The sequence below is a fragment of the Chinchilla lanigera genome, unplaced genomic scaffold (genome assembly GCF_000276665.1).
Source record: "Chinchilla lanigera isolate Chin_1 unplaced genomic scaffold, ChiLan1.0 scaffold00043, whole genome shotgun sequence".
Taxonomy (NCBI): domain Eukaryota; kingdom Metazoa; phylum Chordata; class Mammalia; order Rodentia; family Chinchillidae; genus Chinchilla; species Chinchilla lanigera.
This window is the reverse complement of record NW_004955444.1, coordinates 11,153,501-11,179,921: the sequence shown is the minus strand read 5'-3', so window position 1 is coordinate 11,179,921 and position 26,421 is coordinate 11,153,501. Positions and strand designations below refer to the sequence as shown.

At 38.1% G+C, this 26,421-nt stretch overlaps 1 protein-coding gene across 1 annotated transcript in view; it reads left to right on the top strand.

Annotated features, from left to right (window-relative positions):
- Positions 1-25,604, top strand: part of Prex2 (phosphatidylinositol-3,4,5-trisphosphate-dependent Rac exchange factor 2) — a gene marked incomplete in the record, with an annotated part of 260,363 nt that extends 234,759 nt beyond the window's left edge. The window contains 3 exon segments of the mRNA XM_005392120.2: positions 13,391-13,493; positions 18,706-18,773; positions 23,937-25,604. Coding sequence (XP_005392177.1) covers positions 13,391-13,493; positions 18,706-18,773; positions 23,937-23,982 — 217 coding nt within the window.
- Positions 25,605-26,421: the final 817 nt, after the last annotated feature.

Genomic DNA, 26,421 nt, shown 5'->3' with positions numbered 1-26,421 from the left:
AATATCTTGGATACACAGCACAGAGAGAAAACAGTTATGGTGCAGTGCCAAAGAACTGGAGTGACAGATGAAAACTACATATGAGAGACCTCCTTAAGTGTCAGTGTCATCAGAGAACCTGTGAGGAGTAAGGACAGAAGTCCAGTGGCAAGTAGGAGGATACAGGACTAGAGAGGTGGTATTATGAATTTCAGCCACCTTGGATTGTCCCCAGCCTACTCAGTTAAATCCTAAAGAGCAAAATAGAAAGGAGGTGGATTGATAAAAGATTCCGGGCTGAACTATCTGAAGGAGCAGATTGAAACCTGGTGGCTTATGAAGTTGAAACTCTTAGCTTACACAGAGTGGTTTCTTGGTCATGCACATTCTCAGCAGAGTAAATATCTGTGTGAGTGTCTTGTGCTCAGTTACCAACCCCAAAGGCTAGTGATTACCTGTCTGCTCACCTGTACAATGAAGTGAGATCAAAGAAAATTACACCTTGCCATGCTTGCACAGAAAGATGAGAGGGTTATGCAGTGTTGTTGCCCAGCAGTTGCTTTTCAGTAGGCCTCGGTTTAAAGATATACACCAAGAACTTTCAGAAAATGTATTGAAAGTTGTAATAGAAATTCCCATTATCTTTAATGAGAATTTCATGGCTAATTCCCTGTGCAGTGCTGAAAATGTGCCCCTTAAACGCAATTGCTTTTTTGCCTTAAGATAGATGGAATGAATGGAGCACTCAATTTAACTCTGCTTCTGCCTCCAGAATCTCACTCCAGCTGTTACCTATCCCTTCTGCATTCAGTTCTGCTCTTTCCACAAGGCTCTTCTCTGCCTGTCTTCTCTTTGCTTTCTTTTCAAATACCCATTAACCCCTTGCCTTTCAGCTCTCCGACTATAAAATATAGGAACCCAGTACATTTATGGGGAGATTGCATAGGTATAGTCTGTTTGCCCAGACACGTACAATTAGGAATGTTGAAAGCATCAAGAGATATCTGGAGGTTGCTTCCATAAATTATACTGAAAAATAGCCCAAGCAATTACTGGCTATTAGGTTGCTGCTATGGTTATATTGGCATTCAAATTTTCCTAAAGGAAAAGTACAAATATTTGATCTGTGTTGCGTGTGAGAGTGTGTGTAAGGCAATTCATTGCTAAAACAAGTAGTTCCCTCTTTTTTTCCCCACAAAACAAGTATATGTTAAGAAAAGGGCTTCTCTGTTATGGAGGAGTGAGAGCCTAAGTGTTGGGTTTTTGAAATCCCCATTGGTGTGTGGCAATTTTCTCAAGCCTTTCATTTGTCACCAATGCATCGCTATGAGTACATAAGCTGGGATGGATCAATAGGTCATCAGCTGGCCTTTCCATATTGGTTTGCAGCGGCTCTGCCTGTGCAGACCAGGGCAGCCCGTGGAGGACTGGTCGGTATTTAACATACTGCGTCAGCCTGCAGATGTACCGTTCTCCTCTGTGTAAGATAAGCAAAGGGAGCAGAGGAAATATAACCGTGCAATGTGAAAGAATTGGTTTCTTCAATCACATGCTTCATTCTCCTTTTCACAGTGGCGCTCTGTTATATAGTTACACATAATTAGAAGCCAGAATAAATGCGAACATTGCAGAAATGAACGAACTTTCGCACACAGCAGCACATTTGATATAGGACAATGCAGATGTCTATATGGAAAAGGAACACATTCTCCCTTCAGTTTATTTTTACTACTTGACCACTTTGCAATTGATGTACTTAGTGTGCTTCTAATCTAGTTTCTTTTCAGTCGTGAACACATTTTTAGTACCGTGAGCTTACATCCATGGCGAAGGAATTTGGGCTGCCTGAATTCATTTCCACAAAGTAAATGTGTTTAAAATATAAATAACAAGCCCAAGACTGTGACTGTTGAATTATGGATGTAGGGACCTAGACTTTTGTGAATGTCTTAATCCACATGGTACAATTTTGGTGTAGTGCAGCCCTAGATTTTGGACCAGAAAATGAAATTATTTATAACTCGTGTCCTGTAAGCTGGTGATCACACCCCCTAGTCTCTCAGAGACACATGGATGAAATGGGAATGATGGCTTCTTTCTCACAAAGCTGGAGTGAGAATCAGTTACCATGAAAGTAATTTTGCGGTAATGAGCACTCTGGTTGTTCAATCTAAATCTGTGTTCTGACAGTGTATCCACCTTCTCATCGCAGAGTTAGGAATAGGAAACATATCTGGCTTTTTAATTTTATTTTTGTGGTGTTAGCTATTAAACCCAGGGCCTTGTAAGTGCTAGGCAAGCTCCCATCACTCAGCTACACCCCTGGGCCACAAAACACATGTATTTAAAACCACTAGATCACACCTACTAAAATAGAGGAAAGCTGTGAACCGTCATTACAAACCAGAACTGGGGGTCACTATAGGGTAAAGACACAAGAGTTAATTCTTCTGATCCACCAGAAATAGGATACAGACAACCCTGGGCCCTGTTAGAGCTTATTTTTAGGATCCTAGGAAAGTTCTTCTCAGGATGAAAAACCAAGAGCATATGGTAGAATAATAGTGAGGACTTGAGAAGAGTCAAGTGCTGGCATTTGTTTATCCAGTTTATTTGTTGAGAGAGAAATAAAACATAAAGCACAAGCACAACAAAATCCCCTCCTTGTGGAGCACTGCTGTGCACCTAGCACTGGGCTCCAACTAGGAAAAGAGGAGGGTTACGGTGCTTATTGCACTCATCTAAGAGAACCATACTGGGGAGACACAGCCGAAGCAGGGAGCACCAAGTTAATAATAAGAATAGAAGAAAGATAGAAGAGTGTGTTTTTAAGTGACTGCTGGGTTTTTTAAATGAAATGACCCAAAGAAGTAGATACATTCTTCTCAAACTGTGATAGGCAGAAGAGATGTATAACTTGTAATTTTAACAATATGAAAGAACTAGTTTTGTTGAGGTTTCAAATATACTCTTGCTCCTTAAGAAAATATAATGACTAGACAACTTTTTATGGTATAGTAATTAACAGTTAGTAGAAGAATAATCAATATACTATACATTTTCCAATGTACAGTATGTCATTCAGAATTGTTAATCGACAAAGGTGACAGGGGAATGATTAAATCCAGAGAAAGGTAAATGTAAGCCATCAGTTATGGAAGAAAAATAATATTCCATTTATAAGCCATAAGGGAATCTGTGACTGATTGTCAGTGTTATCATTTCATTCAGTGAATTCTTCTTGACAAAATAGTTGGCAAATGCGGAGGATGAGGAAATGAATCTTGTCTTCTAGGAGCGCATCTACAGCATTACTGGCATATATTAGGAACTCATGTAATTTCTTTCTCCGAGGACATGTTGAGTACTTCCAAGGCTCGGGAAGTCTGCTGTGCTCTAGAAAAGCTGCAGTGAATCTAGACACCAATCTAGCCTGTTGGTAGTGGTGGTGGTAGTGGTAATATTCATGAAAATTGCTAGTATTCATTGTAAATATACTCCATGTGTAAGGCCTAAACATGAATCATTTCATGTAATACTGAAAACAACACTCATGATTACTATAGAATAATAAAGTTCTATTATTAACCAGAATTTTAAAACTTTAAATAATTTGCCCAAGGTTATGTAACTATTAGCCAGGGCAGGATCCTACTCAGGAAGTTTTCTTCAAGGTCCTTTTTTCAAACAGGTTAAAGCTGGTCTTGAACTCACTATGTACCCCAGGGCAGCCTTGAACTCACACCGATTCTCCTACCTCAGTCTCCCAAGTGTTAGGATTACAGGCGTGCACCACCATGCCAGGCCAGTGTTCATGGTTTTAATCCGTACACCTTTTGGATGAGTAGGAGAGTGTGACTGGAGGTGTGGTATGTGACTTAACCCAGTACAAATGAGACGGTATACACAAGGGAGCAACCCCTGAGAGCTGTGAGAGTCAGTGTTTACAGAGAACTGTAAACACTGCAGTTAAAGGATGGAGGAGAACCCAAGAACACAAGGGGAAGATTGTGAAGGCCTTGAATTTCATGTTAAGCTGTGGGAAGCCACTTGAGTGCTTGTATTTTCCTTCGCACTTAAAAACTCACCTCTGTTACAGAGGAGGACCAGTGGGAAGAAACCTGAAAGGAAAGTCAGAGTGAGGTTCCACCAGGGTAGGCAGGAGATGGCATTAGCAGCACAGCTAGAGAGGAGAGCTCTGAGTAACTGTGAGAAATACGATGTTAGCAAGTGTGAAATACATTGCAGCAGGTACATTAACATACAGAACTGCATACATAATCAGTCTCTTAGACTGGACTGGTTTAACTTGATAACTTGGGAGCTTATAAAATTCCATACTTTAGAGATAAAATGTAATAGCTAATTGTAAATTGCTAGACAAAGACATTTGGAAAGCAATAATTTTAATCCTGATCACACCTACTCTGGAGAGGTTTTGTAAAAATGAGGATTTTAAAGGCACACAAAAAAATCATTGTACTGAGCTGGGCATGGTGGCACACACCTGTAATCCCGGCACTCTGGAGGCTGAGGCAGGAGGATCATTGCAAGTTCCAGACCAGCCTGGGCTACAAAGTGAGTTTATGGCCAGCCTGAACTGCATAGCAAGACCCTGTCAAAAAAAAAAAAAATCATTGTCCAATAAACCTTTAATAAATTAAGTAATTTCTGTACCTCATTTATCTTTTTTCTATCAAGGTCAGTGAATATACCTCATTTTTCTTCTTTCTTATCAGGGTCAGTGAATATGGCTCATTTCTCTTAACCTTATTTTCACCAAGGTCAGTGACTCTCTCACATGTCTGTTTTATTCAGATGCTTTTATGTGACCACACGGAGAGCACAAGAGAAGGTGCACACATTTAGAAACGGAGCAGACATTTACATTTCTCCAACATCTTTAGTTCAGAGTTTGTTAAAATTAATCTGCCTTAGACTTCCCAGGACAGAATTTCAGGTGATGCTTTGGGCTGCATAAAATCAGCAGCTCCGCGGTGCTATACATCTGTCATAAGTAGCTTCTGGGTGTCCAAGTAGCAGCAGTAGCTGCTGATGTCCCAGCTTCCTGCCTTCCTCACTCTCTTCAGGTTGAAATGGGTGGTGATCTTTCTTTTCCAAAATTTGAATGCCACCTAGGTAACTTCAGCTTCATAGAGTATCACAGAGAACCACAGCCAACTAGATTCCTAATAATTTGTTTACGATAGTCCTGTGAACAAAGATAATGATCTGACCTTTATTTAAAGGAGAAATAATGAAGAGTCTCCTAGAATGAAGAAAATGACTTCAGATTTTAAGATCTAAATCTGTGTGAGCTAAATGTAAATCTATACCTATGTAAAGACATAATTCATAGGAAGAATGTTATCCAAATAATAGGTTTCTCAGGATGGCTTTATTCATAAAGTCTGCAGCATGCGCATTCCCTAATGGAATTGTTTCCCTCTTGTTCCCTTGAATAAGGCAACACCGAGGTTATAAAGGATAATGAAGGGGAAGTGGCGGGCTGGGATATAGCTCAGAGGCACAGCGCCTGCCTGGCAAGCCAAGGTCCTGACTTCAATTCCAGATACCAAAAAAAAAAAAAAAAAAAGAGAAAGAAAAGGAAGCAGCATTTGTGGAAGTCTAGAGCTAAACAAAATCAGGCTGTGCTCATGGGATACAATTTTATGTCAGGTCAAAAATCAGAATAATTTTAAAACTCTCAACAAATATTTATTTCCCTTTATAGCTACCAAATCAAATTATTTTGTTTCTGAAAGTGAATTGATCTGAGTTTCAGTGGTTAGCTAGTTTAAACAATTGTGAAAGGGTCATGTCTAGTATACTTCCATGAGAAAAGTATCGTTTAGCATGTGATGATTTAAACTCAGACACTTTATTTTGTTCTGTATTTTCCAGTACCAGGAATCGAACTTACAGCCTTGCGCTTGCCAGGCAGGTGCTGTGCCTCTGAGCTAAATCCCCAGCCCAAACTCAGACATTTTAAACATATGCATTTCAACTTGGGGTGTGTATGCACCAAATGCCATGTTTTTCTAATAGGTAAATTATTCTGCTAAATATAAATATCACATCAAAAAGTTCATATTTATGCACATGATTTAGTTATACAATTATAAATGCTCAAAATGGGTTACTGCTCAGATAAGTTTTGAATTAACATGTATCTCTAAATTCAGTGATTATAATCATTTTTAAGAAGTAGTTTTTATTTCCAGCTGAATATGTGACATTATTGAGGAAAACAATAGGAATGTTCAAACTAATGGTTAGTCCCAGTTAATTTCTAAAATATATGGAAATAAAAAGGAAATATCTCCAACTAAAGATAACATTTTCTATTTTTGACTGCTTTAAATTTTTTTACCTCTACATCTACACAATATCAATTATGGTAAATTGTGGCTACAAATTCACAAAGCCTTATCACCCTAGTTTTTCAATCATTTTTTTTAATATGTCAGGTTGTGACTGAATAACCCTCCTCCACTACTAAAATCCTTTGAGATTGCCCCAAGAGACGGCAGTATGACAATTAGCTTTCAAGAGAAACCTCAGAGTTCCTGCGAGTCAGTGTACTGAGAGTTAGCAAATAAATTCACAGTAGGGAAGTAAAACCAAACCTCACATCACCCTGGTTCCCTTGTCTATTTCATTGTGAGTTCTGCATCACCCTGGTGGCCCAAAAGAGGTGCTGCATCTCCCCAAGTGTTCAATTTAATGCATTTAAACCCTTGAGGGATTGGTTTACTTGTTTAGTACAATTTGAATCAACCTTAAGTGAGTCAGTAGACCCCTAGAGCTTTGGGATTAGAATTTAACTGATGTTTTTGTCTGTGATCATGGTAAATTCCCAAATATGTAAAAGCCATTAGGTTTTGAGAATCTTTTACTTTATTATAGAAATGTCATGAGCCATCTTAAAGAGGAAGATTAATGTGTAGAAAAACCTACTTTGAATAAGATTTAAAGTCTTAAAAAGTAAACTAAATATAGTGTAACAGATATATGTTAATAGATGATAAGATACAGTATTTTTGGTTTAGAAAACCAAGCTGTCTCTACAGTAAGACTTAGCGGAGGAGAGACTGGAGTGGGGGGTTATATGTTATATCTTGATCATTTTGTACCCCTAGCATCTGCAAATAGAACTGGCACGAAGGGGATCATTTCCTGTGATTTCTTGACACTTAGCTCTGCAGTTTGACATCTAAAATTGAAGCCTGATGTCTGAGATTAATTGGAACAAACACATGAAAGAAAAATCACAAAGAATTCATCACCAAGCATGACAGTATAGTCCGGTGAACTCTATTTTGTTGAATTTTAATTTATAAAAATATACAAAAGAAGTTTATTTGAAGTTTATGCAATTATCATGACCTCATGACATGAATTACCTCAGGGTTACCAGAATGAACACCTCTTTAAAATGAAAAGGACTATTAGATATGAGGATTTTACAATAGTTAAAATGCTGTGAAGTTTGAGAAAGTAGGGTTTACAAAAGCTCCTGTTCCTCAACTTTTCCAAATAATGTGTTGCCCTAATGAGGAGACTCATACAGAAATGTACAGCGCGAGCTCAGCGGTGAAGGGAGGTGGAAATGGCATTACCACAGACATTGCTGAGCCCCCCACGCTCATTTCGGGCCATTCTTGTGCCACTGTATGAGGACCGTACACCCAGTTCTCCGCTTATAGATGACGAGTGGAGAAAGAAGCTAGTATTAGCCCATTCAAAGCCCCACAAAGGAGTCTCAACTTCTGGTGCCTCTAATTGTGAGACCGCTGTTATCAGCTGCCATTCTACACTGGGGAAGAAGTTCCAAGATATTTTCAAAGTAGTGACAGACCAGTAAAGTTGGGTGAACACTCCAGATTGGAGAGAGCATTTCATTGTGGAACAGAAAGGAGTTCTAGGTTGGGTGGAGAAAGTAAAGTACATAGGGCAGATGGTGGAAGATGGTACCTTAAGCATCACGATGAATAGCTTGCTTTTGCAAATGTTGCCGTTGGAATGCAACTGCAAGTACTTTGAATACAGTGTTGGTAAGATGTTAAGGTTGGATACTTAGAAATTTCTCTGATAATTTGCCTAACAAATTTCTCTTTTATATCTTGTAATATAAGGGTTGAAATTCTTTTTGTGTCAGCTAAAGAAATAAAGAAGAAGACTGCCTGCTACTGTACTCTGGCCCCCAAAGGCCCGGATGTTATGCCTCAAGCTACTTCCCAAATTTCATTACCTTCTTCTCTATATGCATTAGTGTATTGAGCTCCACATTTGCTTGTGAGCAAATCAAATAAATATTAACCTCAGGCTCTTTGAACTTACTCTTCCTGAAATAGTTTTCTTAAAAATACCACCGTCTTCTGCATTCCTCCCCTTATTTGCACTGCTTCATTTTATATTTGGATACAAAATTAACTTTTCTGGCTAATTTATCCCCGCTTCCTACTGTCTTTGGCTTCTTTATTTTCTTTTTCTTCACACAAAACATGTGGTTACCAAAGGAGTGGGATCTGACTTTGTTCACTGGTACACTCCTAACTCACTGGAAAAATGGAGGCTGGAATGAGAAATTAAATGCCCTCTTTTGAAACAGGAATAGAAAATTACACAAAAGCAGAAATTAAAATTAGTATTTATCCAGAATGCCAAAAAAAGAATTGTAACATTGACAATGCTAATAATTACAAGCATTGTAAAATCTGTAAAACAGTATTTTATTGCTGCCTGACCCTCTTTTCCTCCATTTTAGTAATGTTACCTTTGCTTGCCTCTTCAAATTATAATAATTTTGTAATATAACTTTCTATTAAAGAGAATAAGAAAATTTTTCTGTCTTTTCTCTAGCATGGTTGATCAAATTTAAATCACTGGAAGTTTAGAAAACCCTTTCAATCTCAAAACGCATTATTGCTAATGGCTTGTGTGTTTTTAAATTGTTCTCAAATACAAAAAAATGCCTGTGAGGCTCTTTAGCATATGGACCATAATGTTTAGAAGATTATTCTCCATAGAAACTTCTGCTTTATGCATTTCAAATGTGTTCTTCTCCACCACACACACCTCCAGGCCTGGGAACCCCAGCAAGTGGGAATATTGCATCACAATCTCTGTCCTTGCCTCTCTTTTTGGTGGGGGGAGTGCTGGGAATTGAACCCACAACCTCGTGTTCGCCGGGCAGGCACTGCACCACTGAGCTATATCCCCAGCTCATGCCTCTCCTTTTCAACGTGGGATGACTTTGTTCAGTGGGCAGTAGGAATATTCTGGAAGCCATTCCTACACAAGAGACCATAATAACCTAACTATAATTGGCAATAACTGAATATCCTACAAAGAGGTCTCAGCAATCCTATCCTGAATGTGTTTCTAACTCAACTTCCTTTAACTCAGTTCCAGAAATAGCTATACTGCCCATCATGACAGAAAAAACTGGGATGTAAAAAACACTGCAGCTGTAATCTTTTTCAGTTAAGACATTTTACTTTTGCAGATTTGTAAACACATGCCACTGTGTGAACACACTGCCGAGGCCCTTCCCTGAACCTTATAAAAGATCTGTACAAGTAAGAGGCCCTGAAATTCAAGCTTTTCCAGCTTGGCAGTGAATCTACTCTGCTAGCCCCAAATAGTATCTATAGGTACAAAATAAACATCCAAAAAATTTGTCAAATAGTTGAATGAATGAATGGAAAAGTACTTCTTTGTGTTTCTTCCATAGAATTGTTAAAAGTGTCTTTCAAATTAAATTGGACCCATTACTATAGGTTGCAGTTATCATATTAAATCTGTGCTAATTATCTGAGTGAGTTATCTGTTCCCAGTGCAGAATGTGTCAAGGAGATTTATTAATCATCAGTACAGATATACTGACTCTTCCTGATGGCTTTCTTGGGGAAATGTCACAGTTCTCTGTAATTGTACCACTCCATCAAGTGCATCTCCTCACAAGTATTGAGTCAGTTTTGGGAATGTCTCATTGCTGAAATTATGGAATTGCTTTCTTCAGTGGATATATTTGCCTTTTTATGAAAGACAAATAATACTCGGTGACATTTAACTTATTATTTTTATGACTTCTGGAGGAGTTGTCTAAAAGTATTAATGACATAACAGCTGGAAGGAGCTAAAATTTTTGAAGGTCCGTATTTTCCAAAGGGGGTGAAAGTATAAACTGATTTAACTCTTAATTTAAGTGTTCTTTCTAGAAACAGATTACTGTAGAAAAGGGACTGGGTGATGAAGCGGAAAACCTCATCTTGGACAGAAGTTGCTTAAAGTCCTGATTCTGAGAATGCTCCTTTCATTTCCTTGCCTGAGGTTTCAAGATCAGTCACTCTGCTAAACAAAAGTACCTATAAAAATCAAATGATCTCTTCTAAGACCGAGCTCTGAACCTACATTTATGTGCTGTTGGAAAACCGTGTGCCATTTTTTGGACCTAGAGACTTTTTTACATAATGCCAGAAATCAAAATGTTTCCTGGGGTGGGGGATTTAGTTCAGCGGCACAGTGCCTGCCTGGCAAGCGCGACGTCGTGAGCTCGATTTCTGGTACCAGGGAAAAAAAACAAAAAAAATTTAAAAAGTTTTAAAAAAAATGTTTCCTGTGAATGCTAAGTTTTTCCCCTTGGCATTGAGACTGAGATAGTTGAAAGGCCTGGGGACAGCTGTGTCTACACTGACTAGGCATGTATAGGAGTGTGCAGCCTTGCCTGATAACACATTTGTAACTGAACATGGTGTTTTCAATTTGTACAGAATGGTTAGAATATTCTATTAAAGTTGTGAAACATGAAAAAAAAGTTATGAGGCAAATGATAGTACATTGATAGTGAAGTTGTGGACTTTCTTCTAGGTTTTCTTGCACATGTTAATTTAGGGTGGTGAAATTCTGTAATGTCATGCATGGAAATACTAAGCCACCAGTGGATCCATCAACCTTGAATTAAATGCAGTCAGTATGTGAACATTTACATGATTTTCTTCTTCAAAATTTGTCACTTTTTTAAAATTTTTAAATCAATGTTTGGATCTGATTGGATTATAGACAGTAGCAGTTAGTACAAAAAGATAAATGCATGTATAGCTATCCATTTTGGATATGCTGCAAAAAGCAAAAAATACTTATCGGTTTGCAAGTGGGGTTTTCTGCTAAGTGATGTGTGATTGATTCTAAAGCGGTGACACTTCGAGGCACTGTGTCTGAGCGTGTTACTGGCTCTATGATTTCCCAATTGCTGTAAAATCTTTTACGGTCTCTAGCAGATAATTTGCTGCTGTGCTGCTGTTTACTAAAACTGGAACAAGAGGAGAATAAATCAGTTTAAAAGGATTAAGAAAATGAATAAAAATGATAGGCTGCCAGTTAAAAAAAAACCCCATCACAGTGTGTGTTTGTTATAAGTAGCGTAGGGAAGTCGTGCTTTATCAGGGAAGCACAGGCATATTCCAGCATGGTTTGAACAAAATAAAGATTTTTTTTCTTAGCATCATTCAATTGGTATAATAAGCATTATTGATTAAACTGTTAATATTAATAAAGATTTAAAATTGGAGTAGAGAAGACCTTACAGAGGGAAAAGGTGATGGTCTGCTGAGTAGGCTGGCTATTAAATGCTTTGTAGAAAACTGATTTTTTATATACATGAACTGTCAGTTATGCTACTGGGCCTTCACTGGCATAGACTACTATGCAGCCTGCGTGTAAACCTGAAACAATATGCATTGTTGCCACACTCATATGTGAAATGTTTGTGAACATCATGTAAATCTAAAATGAATTAGAAAACTTCAGCCCATATAAACACATGTTATTAAAGCTCTCAAAAGAATGATCTGTAATGGTAATGAGGAAGTTTGCTTTTCAAGTAACTTAACATGTTTCTCCTTAGAATGCAGGTTTATATGACATGTATCGTAAGGCAGTCCTACCTTGTCATTTCTTTCGAATACTACAACAATAATGTTTTAAATCACTTTCTCCTCTTTTTCTTAATTCACTATAATCTACTGAATTATTAGACCTGGGTGTTACAGCCTTATAAAGTACGCATAATGAGTTAGATATTCCTTACCTAAAAATAATGGTATCATTTTTGTTATTTATTACTGTTATTTGTAGGAGAAAATACTAGGTAGAACTAGAAAAATACATGAGAACACCAAACCGTAGGGTGGTCAGTGTGGAAATAAAGATGTATCAAATTACAGCAACTCAGTATAACAGAAGTATAACAAAACTTAAAAAAAATTTCAAAAAAACATTTAAAATTAAGGAGCATTTTTAGGAAATAGATGCAAAAGCTATCCATAAAAAATCCAATTCAGAGATCATTGCCTAAAAATATTAATAACTAAACACAGGGCTTAAGGGATGCTGGGGAGAAAAATGTGGTGGAACATAAAAGAAGAAGGAGGGGAAAGAATAAAGACTCACCAGGCCCTTACGCTTGGTCAGAACACACCTGTCGGGTGGCCTAGGGCACCTCATTTGTCTTAGCCACTTTCTCATAGCTGGGACAACACATCTGAGCCACACCCTGAGGGAGGAGAGGCTTGCTTTGGCTCACATCCTCAGTCCCTGGTTGGCTGGCTCCAAGGCAGCAAGGGTGTGATGGAAGGAACTGGCGGAGCAGAGCTGCTCAGGTCTTGGCAGCTGGGAAGCAGAAAGCAAAGGAAGGAGCCGGGGAGGGAGATGGGCCCTCCATGGTCACACCCCAGTGACCCGCATCTTGCTGCCAGACCCCACCTCCCAATTCATCAGCAGGTGAACCCCTGGAGAGGAACAGCACCCCCAGTATCCAGCCACCTTCCAAAGTCTCAGCTCTGACATAGGAGACTTTGGGGAGACGGTCCAGATATATACCATAACAGCATCGCCTGACAACTCACGACGAGGTTTTTCTGTGAAACTTAAAGTTTTTTAGACTCGATCCAAGAAACACATTTTTAAAATGAAACCTCATCTTTGTGAACGGTAATTTCATTGTCTGTTTTTCTAAGATACAGGTGCATAAGTGAAAGTCTATGAACTACGCATGTGTAGAAATAAGTGATGTCATGAAGTCGTTCTCTTTAAACTATATGAAATGTCAATAAATAATAACATGTAATGAAATTTCTTGTGATTCCAGTGATTTAATTTTCCATGGAGAAATCTCTCTTACAGACCTAGATTATTATAGGTTACTCTTAAATTTAAACTCATAATTTGTAGTTTCAGTAGCGTTCCTCTGTAACCTTAAGCAAGGGTTCTACGTAGAAAAGTCAGTGGCTCATTGTGTAGCCACTGATTTGGGCTGATTTTGGATTTTGAAATTAGTAACACAAACAGTCTCAAAGGACCTTACTGGAAACCGCTGGGTCTGACTTGCCTTTTTCTTACCGCACAGGTGCACCCTGAGTGTGACGCTGGAGCAGGCCATCATTCTAGCCAGAAGCCACGGGCTGCCTCCTCGCTATATTATGCAGGCCACAGATGTCATGAGGAAGCAGGTAAGTCTCTTGTGCATTTTAGGGGAGTTATTTTACAGGACCTATTAAAGGTTCTTCTATTCATTTACTGGGTGTCTGACAGGTACCAAAATATGATGGGTACCTTTCTAGGCACATGACTGCCAGGTGAGTGATGCAAGAGAAACACGCTCAATGACAACGTAGGTGGACACATGGAGGAGGATTCCCCAAGGATCTTGCATAACACTGGGAAAAAGATGTCTATGCAAAAACCTAAAAGAGTATAGGGGACAAGACAGGCAAAATGGGACAAGAGTGGATTGGGGGAAGGAGCATATGTAAGGGACAAGATAAAAGACATGTGATATTTTCTGGGAATTGTAAATATTTAGTAAGCTTCTGCAAATAGATTGGGAGAGGGACAATGGCAAGGAAGAGGAGGAATGAATGAGGCCTTGCTTGTTTCTGTCAGTCTCCCCTGTCCCAGGCTGAGTGTGTACGTTACTCTGAGGATAAAGCACTGACCTTAAGTTTTCCTCTGGAGGATGCATAGCAGGCTCTGGACTGTCTTTAGGTTATTGGAATATTTATAGGTGAGACCATGCTTTCATAAGTAGAATGGACTTTCTATACTGTAACCCAGGAGCATTTTAAGTGCAATAGCTGAGATTTTAGCACTTAGAACACTTTTTATATTGTCAGTTTATTGATTAGTAAATGGATTTAGTCTAGTAAAGAGCATAATGTATACAGTGACCAAAAAAATGGAAAGATACCAATTTGGTATTTTATTCCATCGCCTTTGCTTTGGGCCACCACAGCAGCAAATCTGTTTGCTGGCTTGGTTTGACTTGTATGCTTTTAAAATTATGACTACTTCATTTGCCAAAAACCTAGCACAGCAAATAACTGTCATGCAAACATAAATCCCTTTGAACTTGCTCACAAGATTCCACCACGCATTGTCAACCAAGCCAGTGGAAAAATATGTGTCTCGGTTACTCTTCTCTCTTTGCTGAGACAAAATACCTGATGTCCGAAATGAAGGAAGCACAGGTTTATTTAGCTCGCAGTTTGTGGAGGTTTCAGTCCATACTTGACTGGCTCTGAGGAAGAGTGGCACATGGCGGAGGGCAACAGTTCATGGTGGTGGAACACAGCAAAGCAGCAAGTACAAAAAAGGAGGAGTGGCGGCAAGCAGCCTCTTCCTCTCCCTTACATATGCAAAACTATCCACCCCAGGGCGGGTGTAGCTCTCACACCCATAATCAGTCCAACTCTAAAAGCCCTCCCCATGACCACATGAGGCTTTGGGAGGACACCCAGACACAAACCATAACAATATGTCAGCTGAAAAGGCCACCGTCAAACCAGAGTCTGCAATGAAGAGATGGATGCAGGGAGTGAAATACATGGAGGTTTCTAGTTGGGAACTCAGGAGCTAAAGATGGACAGCCAAAACGTAGGAAGGGTTTGCTAAGTAAAGTTTAAATCTACCAAAAGCATGTGGCAAACTGCCCTTCAGTTGGCAAACACATGTGTCAGTTGCCAAGGGTTTAGGGTGGACGGGGGGCGGAGTAGATGTACAAATTCTGCCTTAAAAATAAGTCAAACTAAACTTGCAGTTATTTACATCAGATTTGGGGTATGGGTTGCTGAGACAGAGAGAAAGAGATTAAGCACTTTTCTATTTTGCTGTGTTGCTCTCAGAGTAAGTTTGCAAGAAGGCTTTGGAAGAACCATCTCAAAATTATGGCTAAATAGCAGGAAAACCAGACTGGAACTGTCTTTTCTTTAGAATATTGCACCAAAGAGGTTATAATTCGGCTACATAATTTAAAGGACTGAAAAGTCATGTAGTTTTAGGTAAAAAGAAAGACAAAAAACAAAAACAAAAAACCCTTTCTGTTATCTAAACTATAGTATTTATCACTTTCTTCCCCCTAATTTCTAAAAAAAAAAAATACATTTAGAATAGGTAATTTCTTCCTGTGTTGCCAGTCCCTGGGGTCCACGTTGTACATCCCTAATGGCGGTAATAAAGCAGTAGTCCTATTTATAACTTCTTTGTAAAAGATCATAGCAGCGAAGTCCTCTATCTGAAAAAAGCAGACTGGTAAACAGCAGGTATTTCTACAATAGCTGTTACCACCAGTTTTCTTCCAGTATTCAGCAACATCAGCAGGAATAACTGCTGGGATCTTGTAGTCTTCAAGCTAACTCTGACTCGCTTAGGATCTGAACAGTTAGAATACAAATCTGAATCAAGTACCTCACTTGGATTTTATGTTCCTTTTGCCTTTCATCTGTAAGAAAATTATTTAGCCATTTCATTCCACTTTTCCAAGACTAAGCAATCAAAGTATTTGCCATATTTACCATATATTATAATATCTTAATTTTTTATTAAATTTGAATTACTGTATAGTACATTACAATAATTTATTTGCTATGTATTAGAATTTATAATATATAATGAATATTATTAATGAATATTATTAATGAATAATATAATGAAGAACTTTAGTTTCTTTTTAAAAACAAAGAGCTTTTGGCATCATTTGTTGTTATTTATAATTTTGGTATTGCTTTCATGTGAAGATTTTGTGTATATACATTTTATACACATAAGCAGCATTTTTACATAACCAGCTGAACAGATAACAAAAGGCCTTAGTAAATCTTGGAAACAGCCCAAATGCCCATCAACTGAGGAATGGATATAAAAGATGTATTTTTATACAATGGAGTATTACTCAGCTATAAAAACCAGATAAACTCAAGTCTTTTATAGATAAATGGATGCAACTAGAGACCATACTCATAAGTGAAATAAATCAGACCTGCATATATAAACATCATACTGTCTCCATAGTATAAGAACCTGAAAGAGTAAATAAAGTGCAAAAGGTACAATAGATATTGTGAAAGGGAAAGAAACTGCTCAGTGGAAAGCACCTGGGATGAGGGAAAGGAGAAAAGAAAAAAGGAAGGGAAAAATATATACATCTATACAAGGATAGCTGGGATAATTGTACTGCTGATTTGTATTGGTTTATTGAAAGGAACTGTTAATGCTCAAATTTTTTTCTTTTTAATTTTTTGACCAATTTTGCATGCTTCTATCTGGTAATATGAACAACTGATTTGAAGACAGCAATATGCAATATAACAACCATTGTTGAATTCCTATCAATCTTGTTTAGTGAAATTCTGTATCGTTCCTAATTTTTTTATTCTCTTTAAATAAACAAAAAGCTTGAGGTAGAAACTGTAATTTGCATAATAAACATCGCTTTATTTTTATTATTTTTATTCTCTTTAAATAAATAAAAGAGTTGAGGTAGAAACTGTAATTTGCATAATAAACATCACTTTCCATACTACACATGATATATTCCAAATGATCTTTGGTGGAATCCTACTTAAAAATTTCTTCTTGACTTTTGTTATAAAAACTAAGTTTCCAAAGTATTGTGACTCCTTACTTTCATTATCAAGCTATCATGTTAGTCACTAAGGATGAAGACAGGGGAGCAGTGAAGTCCTGACTTAGCTTCATGCACACATGTGTAGGGAAACTGCCACAATGTAGGCATTGCTCTACAGTACCTACAACCTCAGTGTATCAAGATGTGGAACAGGGAACAAATGGGTAGTCTGTGAGCCCTTCAGTGGCTGGGACACTGAGTCTTATTCATTTTGATGTCCCAGTTTCCAAGGACAGTACCTAGTACAATGTAAATGCTAAGTGATATTTGTTCAATGAATTAGTTTTAAAAAGGATAACTGGGAAAAGACATCGTGCACTAAGTGGGTATTTGATAAGAGCTAAGAGCACAGTGCCTTGAGCCAAGCAGACTCAGTATGAATCTTGGATGCTTATTACTTCAGTGCTTATTACTTACATAGCTTGCAGCAAAGTTTGAGCTTTTCTGTTCCTTATTATTCCTTATGAAGTTTTCTTATTATTATAATAGGCATGGTAAACAGTACTGGCCATCTAGTGTTGTGAGGATTAAATAAATCAATATATGTAATGCACTTAAACTTGATATGGTGAATGACCAGTTATTAGAAAACTAACATGATTTTTTATGTGAGCCTTGGATGATAAATATAATGAAGACAGAGAGGAAAAGGGGACAGGAAAGGTGTTTAGGTAGAGACAGCAACATGAACATGGATATAAAAATACAAGTAACTGACATATTTAGTATATGAAGAATTATATAGATAAATTTAAAGTAAAATGTGCCACTAGATGTGTTCAGCATAAGAAGTATCACATTTCAAGAAAGAAAAACTCATATTACACTATGATTAAAGAAATAAGAAAGAAAGAAAAAGAAAGAAAGAAAGAAAGAAAGAAAGAAAGAAAGAAAGAAAGAAAGAAAAAGGAAGAAAGAAAAGAAGAAATACGAGAAGCCAGAGGAAGAAGTTACTTGTTTCTGTTTTCCCTTTGTCTACTTGCTTTCTTTTGTTAGACCCATCTTGAGAGAATATATCTTTGACTTTTCTTCTTTGCCTCTTATAAACTGGAAGAATTGCAGAGTTTCTTGAGGAACTCTCCTTCATCTATTCTAAGTCATAAAAGCTGACTTTTGGTTCTCTGTAGTAACTAATTTTCATCAGGAACAGAACAAAAATTATACCTTCATTCATGAACTTGAAGTAGTCTGGAGACTTTTTCATAAAGATTATCTTTTTAACTATAGACTTTGAGACAAAATTTTTCAATTTCAGAAAGCCATATAGGCATGACTGATCCAGAAATTACTGTAGAACTATTTCAGGAAATATTTTCTTGTTAAGTATAATTAAGTTTAAAATATCTATTCTAGGAAAAGCAGGTAGAGACTACGATAGAACTCTGATTTCGGTAATGTGCAAGTGGTAACACGGATGAAGTATTCATAGCTTTCTCTTTCCTGTTTTTAGTATTTTTAGTTTGTAGTTGTTTCTGAGAACAAACACAGACTAGAGGAGGTAGTGAACAGGAAGCTCTTACTTTAATTTGAATGATGTGTGTTGCTACAGAAATACATGTTAATCATCTGGAAAAGCAAAGCATATTTTGATGCGTAAAAGCTTTGATTTTGAAAATTCTCAGGTGGTGATTTCTCTTTTACTTCTCCATCCGGTCTCACATGATGTTAAACATATTGTTGGAATCACTGTTCCACACACAGATTTTAATGGTATGTTAAGTAGTTAATGGAGAATTACAAGTGAGTTTCTTGGCTTTCAGGGAGCGAGAGTTCAGAACACAGCAAAGAATCTGGGAGCCAGAGACCGGACTCCTCAGTCAGCTCCAAGGTAAGTGCGTCCTCAGGTCTGCTTTTTCCTGAAGGGTGTGGCAGCGTCTCCCAGCCTTGGCAGTAGAGGATAACGCAGCTGTCTTAGAACATGCCCTGGATCACACTGATGGTAATCATGGGGATTGCCCTGCTAGGTACCTAGAGGCTCAGGGCGATTAAACAGACATGCTGTCACATTTCACTGGACATTACTCTACTTTACAAATTCTGTCATGAATTCAAAATCAGAAGTCCACACAGGTACAACTCAACTTTGAATCCAACTGTGAGACTGCCAAAGTGCCATTCCCATTTATCCTTCTATTTTGACACATGTTCTTTCCTCTGCTGTGATTGTCTCTTCCATCTATGTCTACATGGAAGACCACTTGATACACAAAGCCCAGCTTATGTCTCACTTTCTGCCTGGAATCTTGTTTGAGCTTGTTCCTTTCTGGCTTCCTTTCACCTTTTGGGTGTTGCATTGTAATAGCCCTTACTATATTGTGTTGTGCTATTTCTTACCATATTTCTTTGTCCAACTTGAATATGAATGCTCAGGAAACATAGAATGTATTTTGTGTTTTATTTATTGCTTACAGCATAGTGCCTACATAGTAGACATCAAATATTTAAGCTGATTTTAGGAGCATGTGTTTTACTAAATCAGTCAATCAGCTTTTGGTTTGTTATGCCAAACGCTGACAGTTCACACTTCATCATAAGAAAGAAAGAACTCTGATCCATCTTTAAAGCAAATGAATACAGTGATCAGGCACAGAGGAACGTTTTCAGTTTGACTTCCCTGGTGATTAAGGTAGGCAGCCATCTAGCTTAAAGTGGGTCAAAGCTAAGCAATTTCTGTTGCATTTTATTGCTTTTCTACATTCGCATTAACCAAAAGCAGGCTCTTCCCAGCGCTGTCACAGACGAGACACACTGTATTTGTTTCTATTTACGACACCATTACCAGGGTGAGAGTGATGACTGCAGTGTTTATGAAGTTATATTTCATTCTGAAAAACTATGTGGGCAGGGAAAGTGCTTTCAAAAGGGAAAACATATTTTCCCTGTGAAAATGGATGAAGCACTCGTGTACTAGCTGCATTTATTTTTCGTGCTGACTCCTAACTCTGTTTAATCTTCCAGTCCTGTTAATGTTACCTTTCATAGCTGATTAGATTAGAATCTAAGACTTTCCATTGCTAAAGAATAATATCACATAAGCATTCCCTTTCCAGTGTCTTGAGCAAACATGGTATATTTGTATAATAGACCCACCGAAGTGTTAAAATTCCAATAAGAAAACAAAATAATGGTTCTGCAAGGTGTTTTAGCTAGAGCTTCTGAATGCTGATAAACAGTGGGTTGGGATAAGACCTCAGCATCCTGATCAATAAACCAATATGCAAGCTGAACACAAGAAAAGAAAACTGATGAGCTCACACTTCTCTTTATTGGGTAATGTTTAAAGTTCTTGACATAAAAGACAATAAAATGAACCAGCTATAAAACTAAGTTATTTTACAAGAAAATAATAGCCTCAAGACAGAAATCAAGAGAAATTTAAATTTTTTTATTTTATTTACTCTTTTCTTCATTCTACAAATATTTATAGGGGACCTAAGAAATGCAATGCACTCTGATGCTGTGCCCCAGAGAGAACATAAACCTGAGGCAGAAGTATTTCTGGCCCTCCAGGAACTTTCATTTAAAGAAGTGAAATGAGGAAAGCACCACTGTAGGAAAGAGAGAGTGTCAGATGCAGTCTGTGGAAGCTGTAGATATAACGCCAAGGAGAACAACCACCATTCCTGCCCCAAAGACAGGAGGTGAAGTCACATTTGGCTCTCAAGAACAAACCATCTGTAGGTAAAGCCAATGTAATTAATGTTGCTGGAAGTTACAGTTATGGAAGTCTAGAAATAAGCACAAGTTGTCGTGAAAACACAGAGGAGGGGTGTGACATGTCCTAAGGCCGGAGAAGGGAAGTCACAGCATACTGTGGCTCTGTCAGCATGGTGATGATGTCCTGTACAGCAGATACACTGACATGCTGGGTAAAAGAACTCATCACTTTCTGAGAATTCAACTTCTGTGACTGGGGGTTGAGTGTGATTTAAAAGCAAGGCAAAGTGAAGCTGACAGCGTAGACAGGAGCAAGTAGACTTACAGGAGATCCTGAAGCATCTTCATTTAAACTAGGAGACAGTAGCGAGACACCACTAATCTCTCTATCAGAAATATGTGAACTGTAGAATTTATCTTCAGGAACATTAAGAGGGTCTGTTTGAGGACTGAAGTTAAGACTGAAGAAAGGGACATGAGATCATGGTAACACTAAGAATGAAGATGAGGAGGCAGAATTAAGAGTCTTTGGCCCCTAGTTAAATGGAAAGAGTTGGGGAAAAGGACTACGCTAGGATGACTGCAAAATCTTTGGCTTAAATAACAAGGGATTAATGATTCTTTCCCTGAGACAGTGGATGCTGGGTGGGGGGACGTGCATTGGATGAGACTGATGAGCTCAACTTGAGTTAAGATGGAGGACTGAGAGTGTCTATGTGGAGATGCCCTTGTGGGCAGCTCAATGCACTGGTCTGAAGTTGAGGAGAGAAGTCTGTGTGAAGCTGTAGTCCCATAACTCACATTCAGGAGTTCATTGAAGACCTAGAAATGAATTTTGTTACATGGTAAATGGGCAAGAGAGATGGGAAACGTTGGGAACACGGCCAGGGAACCACGAATAGCGCAAAGAAAGCAGAGGAATGAATTGATGGAATGACGATATACTGGAGAAAATGGAGGAAAAGAGGAGGTAGTTGTTCTTGAATTCAGGAAGGACAAAGTGGCCATAGTTACACCACAGAAAGAGGGAATATGATCATTCAGGGAATCAGAATGTTGACTAGAATGTTGGAGTTAGGAATTCGGATGTAGATTGGTTCTGGGTCGTGGGTTTCCCGGACATCCTTGATTCCATCACAGTTTGCAAAGTCCCCTTTAATGATTGGCTTCTGTAATATGCGTCAGGAACTTCTTTTGGCGTTGGGATCTCAAGGTGGATGGACAAACTTCATATGTTCACAGAGCTTCCCCCTAATAGAATAGCAGCACACAATAAATCTGAGCCATCAGGTAAGTGTGTGCAGTGACAGAACGGCAGGAGCCTGGGGCAGGAATCAGTCCTTCCTCTCTTCTCATTTTCAAATATGTGTTGGCTCTGCAGAGATCCTACGCAAATCTTCATCAGGGCCAAAACGTTACATGTGAGATACGGAATTACTAATGTGGCACATGGGCCTTGTTTTCTGTTATGTTACAAAATTTGCAACTTCTGTGCTATTAAAGCCTTATTTTTTTATTTGTTTAACTGGGAAGCAGTATACCACAGTGGTTAAAATGGGAAAAAAAAAATGGTTTTAAGTCCCAATTTGAGCTCTCTGTGTGACCTTATTCAGTCAGGTGTATTTTTTTTCCTCCCTAAGACTCAATGTTATTCATCTGTAAGATGGAGAGAATCGCTTTGAGACAGGATATCACTGGTGCTTTAACCTTCAAAGAGACATTTGCTTTGTGGGCTCTTTCAGCACATCTTGTATTTTTGCTGCATAGAAGATAAAGGACATAGCCTGTAGTATGAATTTGAAAGATCTGTTCTCCATAGGTTTGGATCTGAGCTACAATGTCAGCTTCACAATGGCTGCCTGAGCCCAAACAGGGACAGGAGAAAGTGAAGCGAAGAATAACCCTCGTTCGAGGGGCATCACTGGCGTGTGGGCAGCTGGCCCCAAATGCTGGGCAAACAGGGGCCTCCTACTGCCCAGCACTTTGGCTACCAAAATAAAAATGCCTCGATGCACAGTCAGAGTCCAGCTCTTTACCTGTTCCATTTTGCTTCCCAACTTCATCTGCCTGCTCTAAATGCCCAAAGCTCCACAATCTCCATTACAAATGTGTCTGAACTCACATAACCCTGAGTCGCTTCCAAGAAGCCTCCCAGCAGCTAAAGCTGCCCAGCTAAAGCTGCAGTACCCAGAGCTATTATTTCATTAGGTGATCGCAGGGAGTAGCCTTTGCTCCAGTTTGTAAGCAGACATTCCAAAGCCTCATCTACATGGTGGCATTAGTTACGTTCTGTGGAACGTGCAGAGCAAGGTAATAGCGTGTGGTGGCTTGGCCCAGAGCCCACTGCTTAGACGTCGCCATTCACTCCCATCGCTGAGCTACTGACTAAGGCCACTCTACCATTTCACTCATTAGGCAGCGTGGTCAGCAAAATATGCGGATGAAAATTACAAGGAAAAAACTGATCATTCTGTTATTCCAACCCCAGGAATGCAACTTGAAGCAGCACCATATCTTTCGGCTACAAAAATACCTGACAAGTACATCATCTCAATTTAATATGTTCTTTTCTCTGTGAAATAAGCTCTTTTGATGTGACGTGTCCTTAGTTCTGTATTCCCCTCTTCCATAGAGATAACATGTAGAACATAAACCGTGTTCCAGACTTGAAGTACATTTTGCAAACCTTCAGCAGTAGCAACTTCTGTTTCCAGACAGAGAAAGTTCGTTTCATTAACCAGATTTACAACTCAATATTAAATCTCTCTCATTCTTCCCCCATTGATTTAGAATTAGCATGAGATTAAATGTCAAAAGGAGAGGAAGTTTATAATTGTCTAAGTTGGTTAACAGTTCATTTAAACTGTGTTCAGTTTAATCTGTAAAAGGGAGTGAGTCACCCCAACTAGCCCTGGATTTTGATTGCTTTTTTCAAAAGATGTGGAAGGATGTTGCTCAGTGGTAGAGCACTTACTTGCTTGCCTGTGCGGGGTTTTAATCCTTACACCAAAAAATAGGTAGAATTCAGAGAATAGCTTTTACTACCAGCAAAGTGAACAGCTTCGGCTGCCCTGGAGAGGAATAGTGGGTTTTTAAAATGCAGTGTTGTTTAATCAGTCCTCATCCAGAGAGACAAAGAAATAGATGCTTTCTAAATTGGAGGACTAAAATTTTAGAGTTTGCTAATTCATATATATTTTTAGTAAAATAAACAATGTCATCATGATTTATGGAACCACAAAATTATTGTCAATGTATTTGTTCTACCAATAAAAACATCTCAGGTAAGGGCAGTCCGCTGCATCGCTGTCAAACTTTCTTGTGTCTTTTTTAGGCTGTACAAGCTTTGCGAGCCGCCTCCCCCCGCTGGAGAAGAATGAAGGGAATTACCAAGGAACCAGGCAAGCAGAAGCTCCTGAACACCGGCCTGGACAAAGTACATGCTGGTGCAACATTTCCCACTGAAGCTACAGTAATGTGTTGTTTCCCTCCTGTTGTAAATAACTAATGTTCAGTTTGTACTTGGACATGTGTGCTGGAAATGTTCATTCAAACAGTTCGCCCTCCCAACTGATCTCTCTGTATACTGACATTAAATATTAATTTATACAGCAGAACTCATCTCTGGAATTTATAGAAAAGATACCAGAGATGACAAAATAACTACGATGTGTCCCCTTTCTTTCAGTAATTTATTGTGTTTGGCCACATTGTAATAATGGAAAGTTTTGCTTGAAGAAGCCAGTCACTGAGGAAAGATGGCCACACTCTGCAAATCACAGTGCACAGATGTTAAGGACAGTATAGATGGGGCGATACTGGTGTTTTGTCCCCCACTTGGGTCAGAGAAAAGCACATGTGCAGAGGTGGAAAGGCATGCTTCACTTTTTCTGCTTCACAGGAGAGAAGAAGAGATATGGAGACTCCCGGCAAGATTTCTTTTCTGCTGCTTTCTGGCGTACTTAGGGCCGTGGGCAGTCCCAGTGAGCTGGCTTCGGGCCTGGTCTCTATGATGGGCATGGCTCCCTCGGGCTGTAGATACTGCGCGCTGCGCCATTGGTGGCCGTGGGTGGGAAGTGGCAGAGACTGGGAAGGGAAAAGGAAGCAGAATGGGTGAAAAAAGAGAAATATAAATCTGTGTAAAACTCAGCCTCTATCTTAGAAAGATACCTAAATTCTTAACTTCATGAAGGCAGCTTCTTCTGTGAGATGTCAGGCTCTTAATATACCATCATGAGTGTTTTTTAATCAAGGTATATGTGTAAGAAAAAATAAAGCTTTATTTACTGTACTTTAAAAGACCATTACAAAGCTTGATCGTTTATGGACATAGGGGATATTCTGTCTTCATTCTAAATACATGTAATGCTTATCATTCTATATTGATGTAATTGTGGATACATTAACATGGATTTTAAATTAATAATTTTCAAAAGAAAAAAGATGGTAATAACTAAAATCATGCTTTACTTAACCATAGGGATCCACAGGGATAAATAATTTCTGAAAAAATGTGTCTTTAGGCAATTTTTTGTGCACACATCATACAGTCCACGTAGCTAAGCTAAGACAATATCATCCGATAATATAAACTATGGGGCCGTTCTTCTATGCTGTCCACTGGGACCACATCACTATGTTAAACATGACTGCACATGACTTGAAACAAAGTGTGTTAAATACTGTACGTAACCTTTGATTGTTTGGCCCATCTCGTGTTGTTACTGTTTCATATATCCTCATAATAGGGATGTAAGATAGTATTTTTTATTACCCCCACAGAATGAACCAGTGATTTAAACAAGCTCATATGACTAAGAAGTGTGACTAAAATTTAAACCCAAGAATTCTGCTTTCATAATATGTTATCCTGAGTATCCTTAGTAATATAACTATTTTAATAGAATCACGTATTTTACTAAAATTGATTAGCATACACTGCCATTTAATTATATATTTTGTCTTTAAAAACAAATGGAAATCTATAATATGCCTTTAATATATGAAAATTATAAGATTTCCTGGAAATTTTACCATTCTGTATATACATTTTAAAATAACCTAACACTACCATAACCTAAAAAAATATTTTATGTCATAGTTCTCATAATTAAAGATGACACTTCTAGATAAGAATTGAAACTCTGGAATAGTGCACCAGTTAAAACTTGACTACAGTTCTAAAATAGTGGTAATAGTAAAAAAACATCTAATGGATCAGTGAATAATAACAAAATATTAATACCATAATTTATATCCTTATGGCTTTGTACATTTAACTGGGCTTGAGTTTTTAGAATATGTTTACCAAAATGTCACAGTTTCCTTTATAACCAGTGTTCTTTCAGATGCTGCTAAAGCCTAACTGTTCATTCAAGTTCTGAGTCTGGACAACTGCCCCTCTCTACCTAAATTGGAGGTCCCACATTGAAATTTTAGATCTGAACATGAGAAAACTCTGAAAACTTCAATGTCAGTAATTCATAGCCAATACATCCTAAGAATTCTATAATATCTGTACATGTTTCTAATATTAATTACAAATATATAAGTTTATATAATTCAAATACCTAATTTATAAATGATATCAATTTCAAATGTAAATTTTAAAATATGAGGAATTTGAATGTAGAAATTTATATCAACTAATTATTATGAAAGAGAGTGAAAGACACAATGAAAGTAATCTCTATGTTAATCTTTCTGATATTGGATATGTAATATTGAATTGAGTCTAATCTGTATTTTATAAGCCAATATCCTAATCTGAAGCCTCATACTATTTTCTGTCTCTCTAAGGTACCTTCTTCCAATGACTT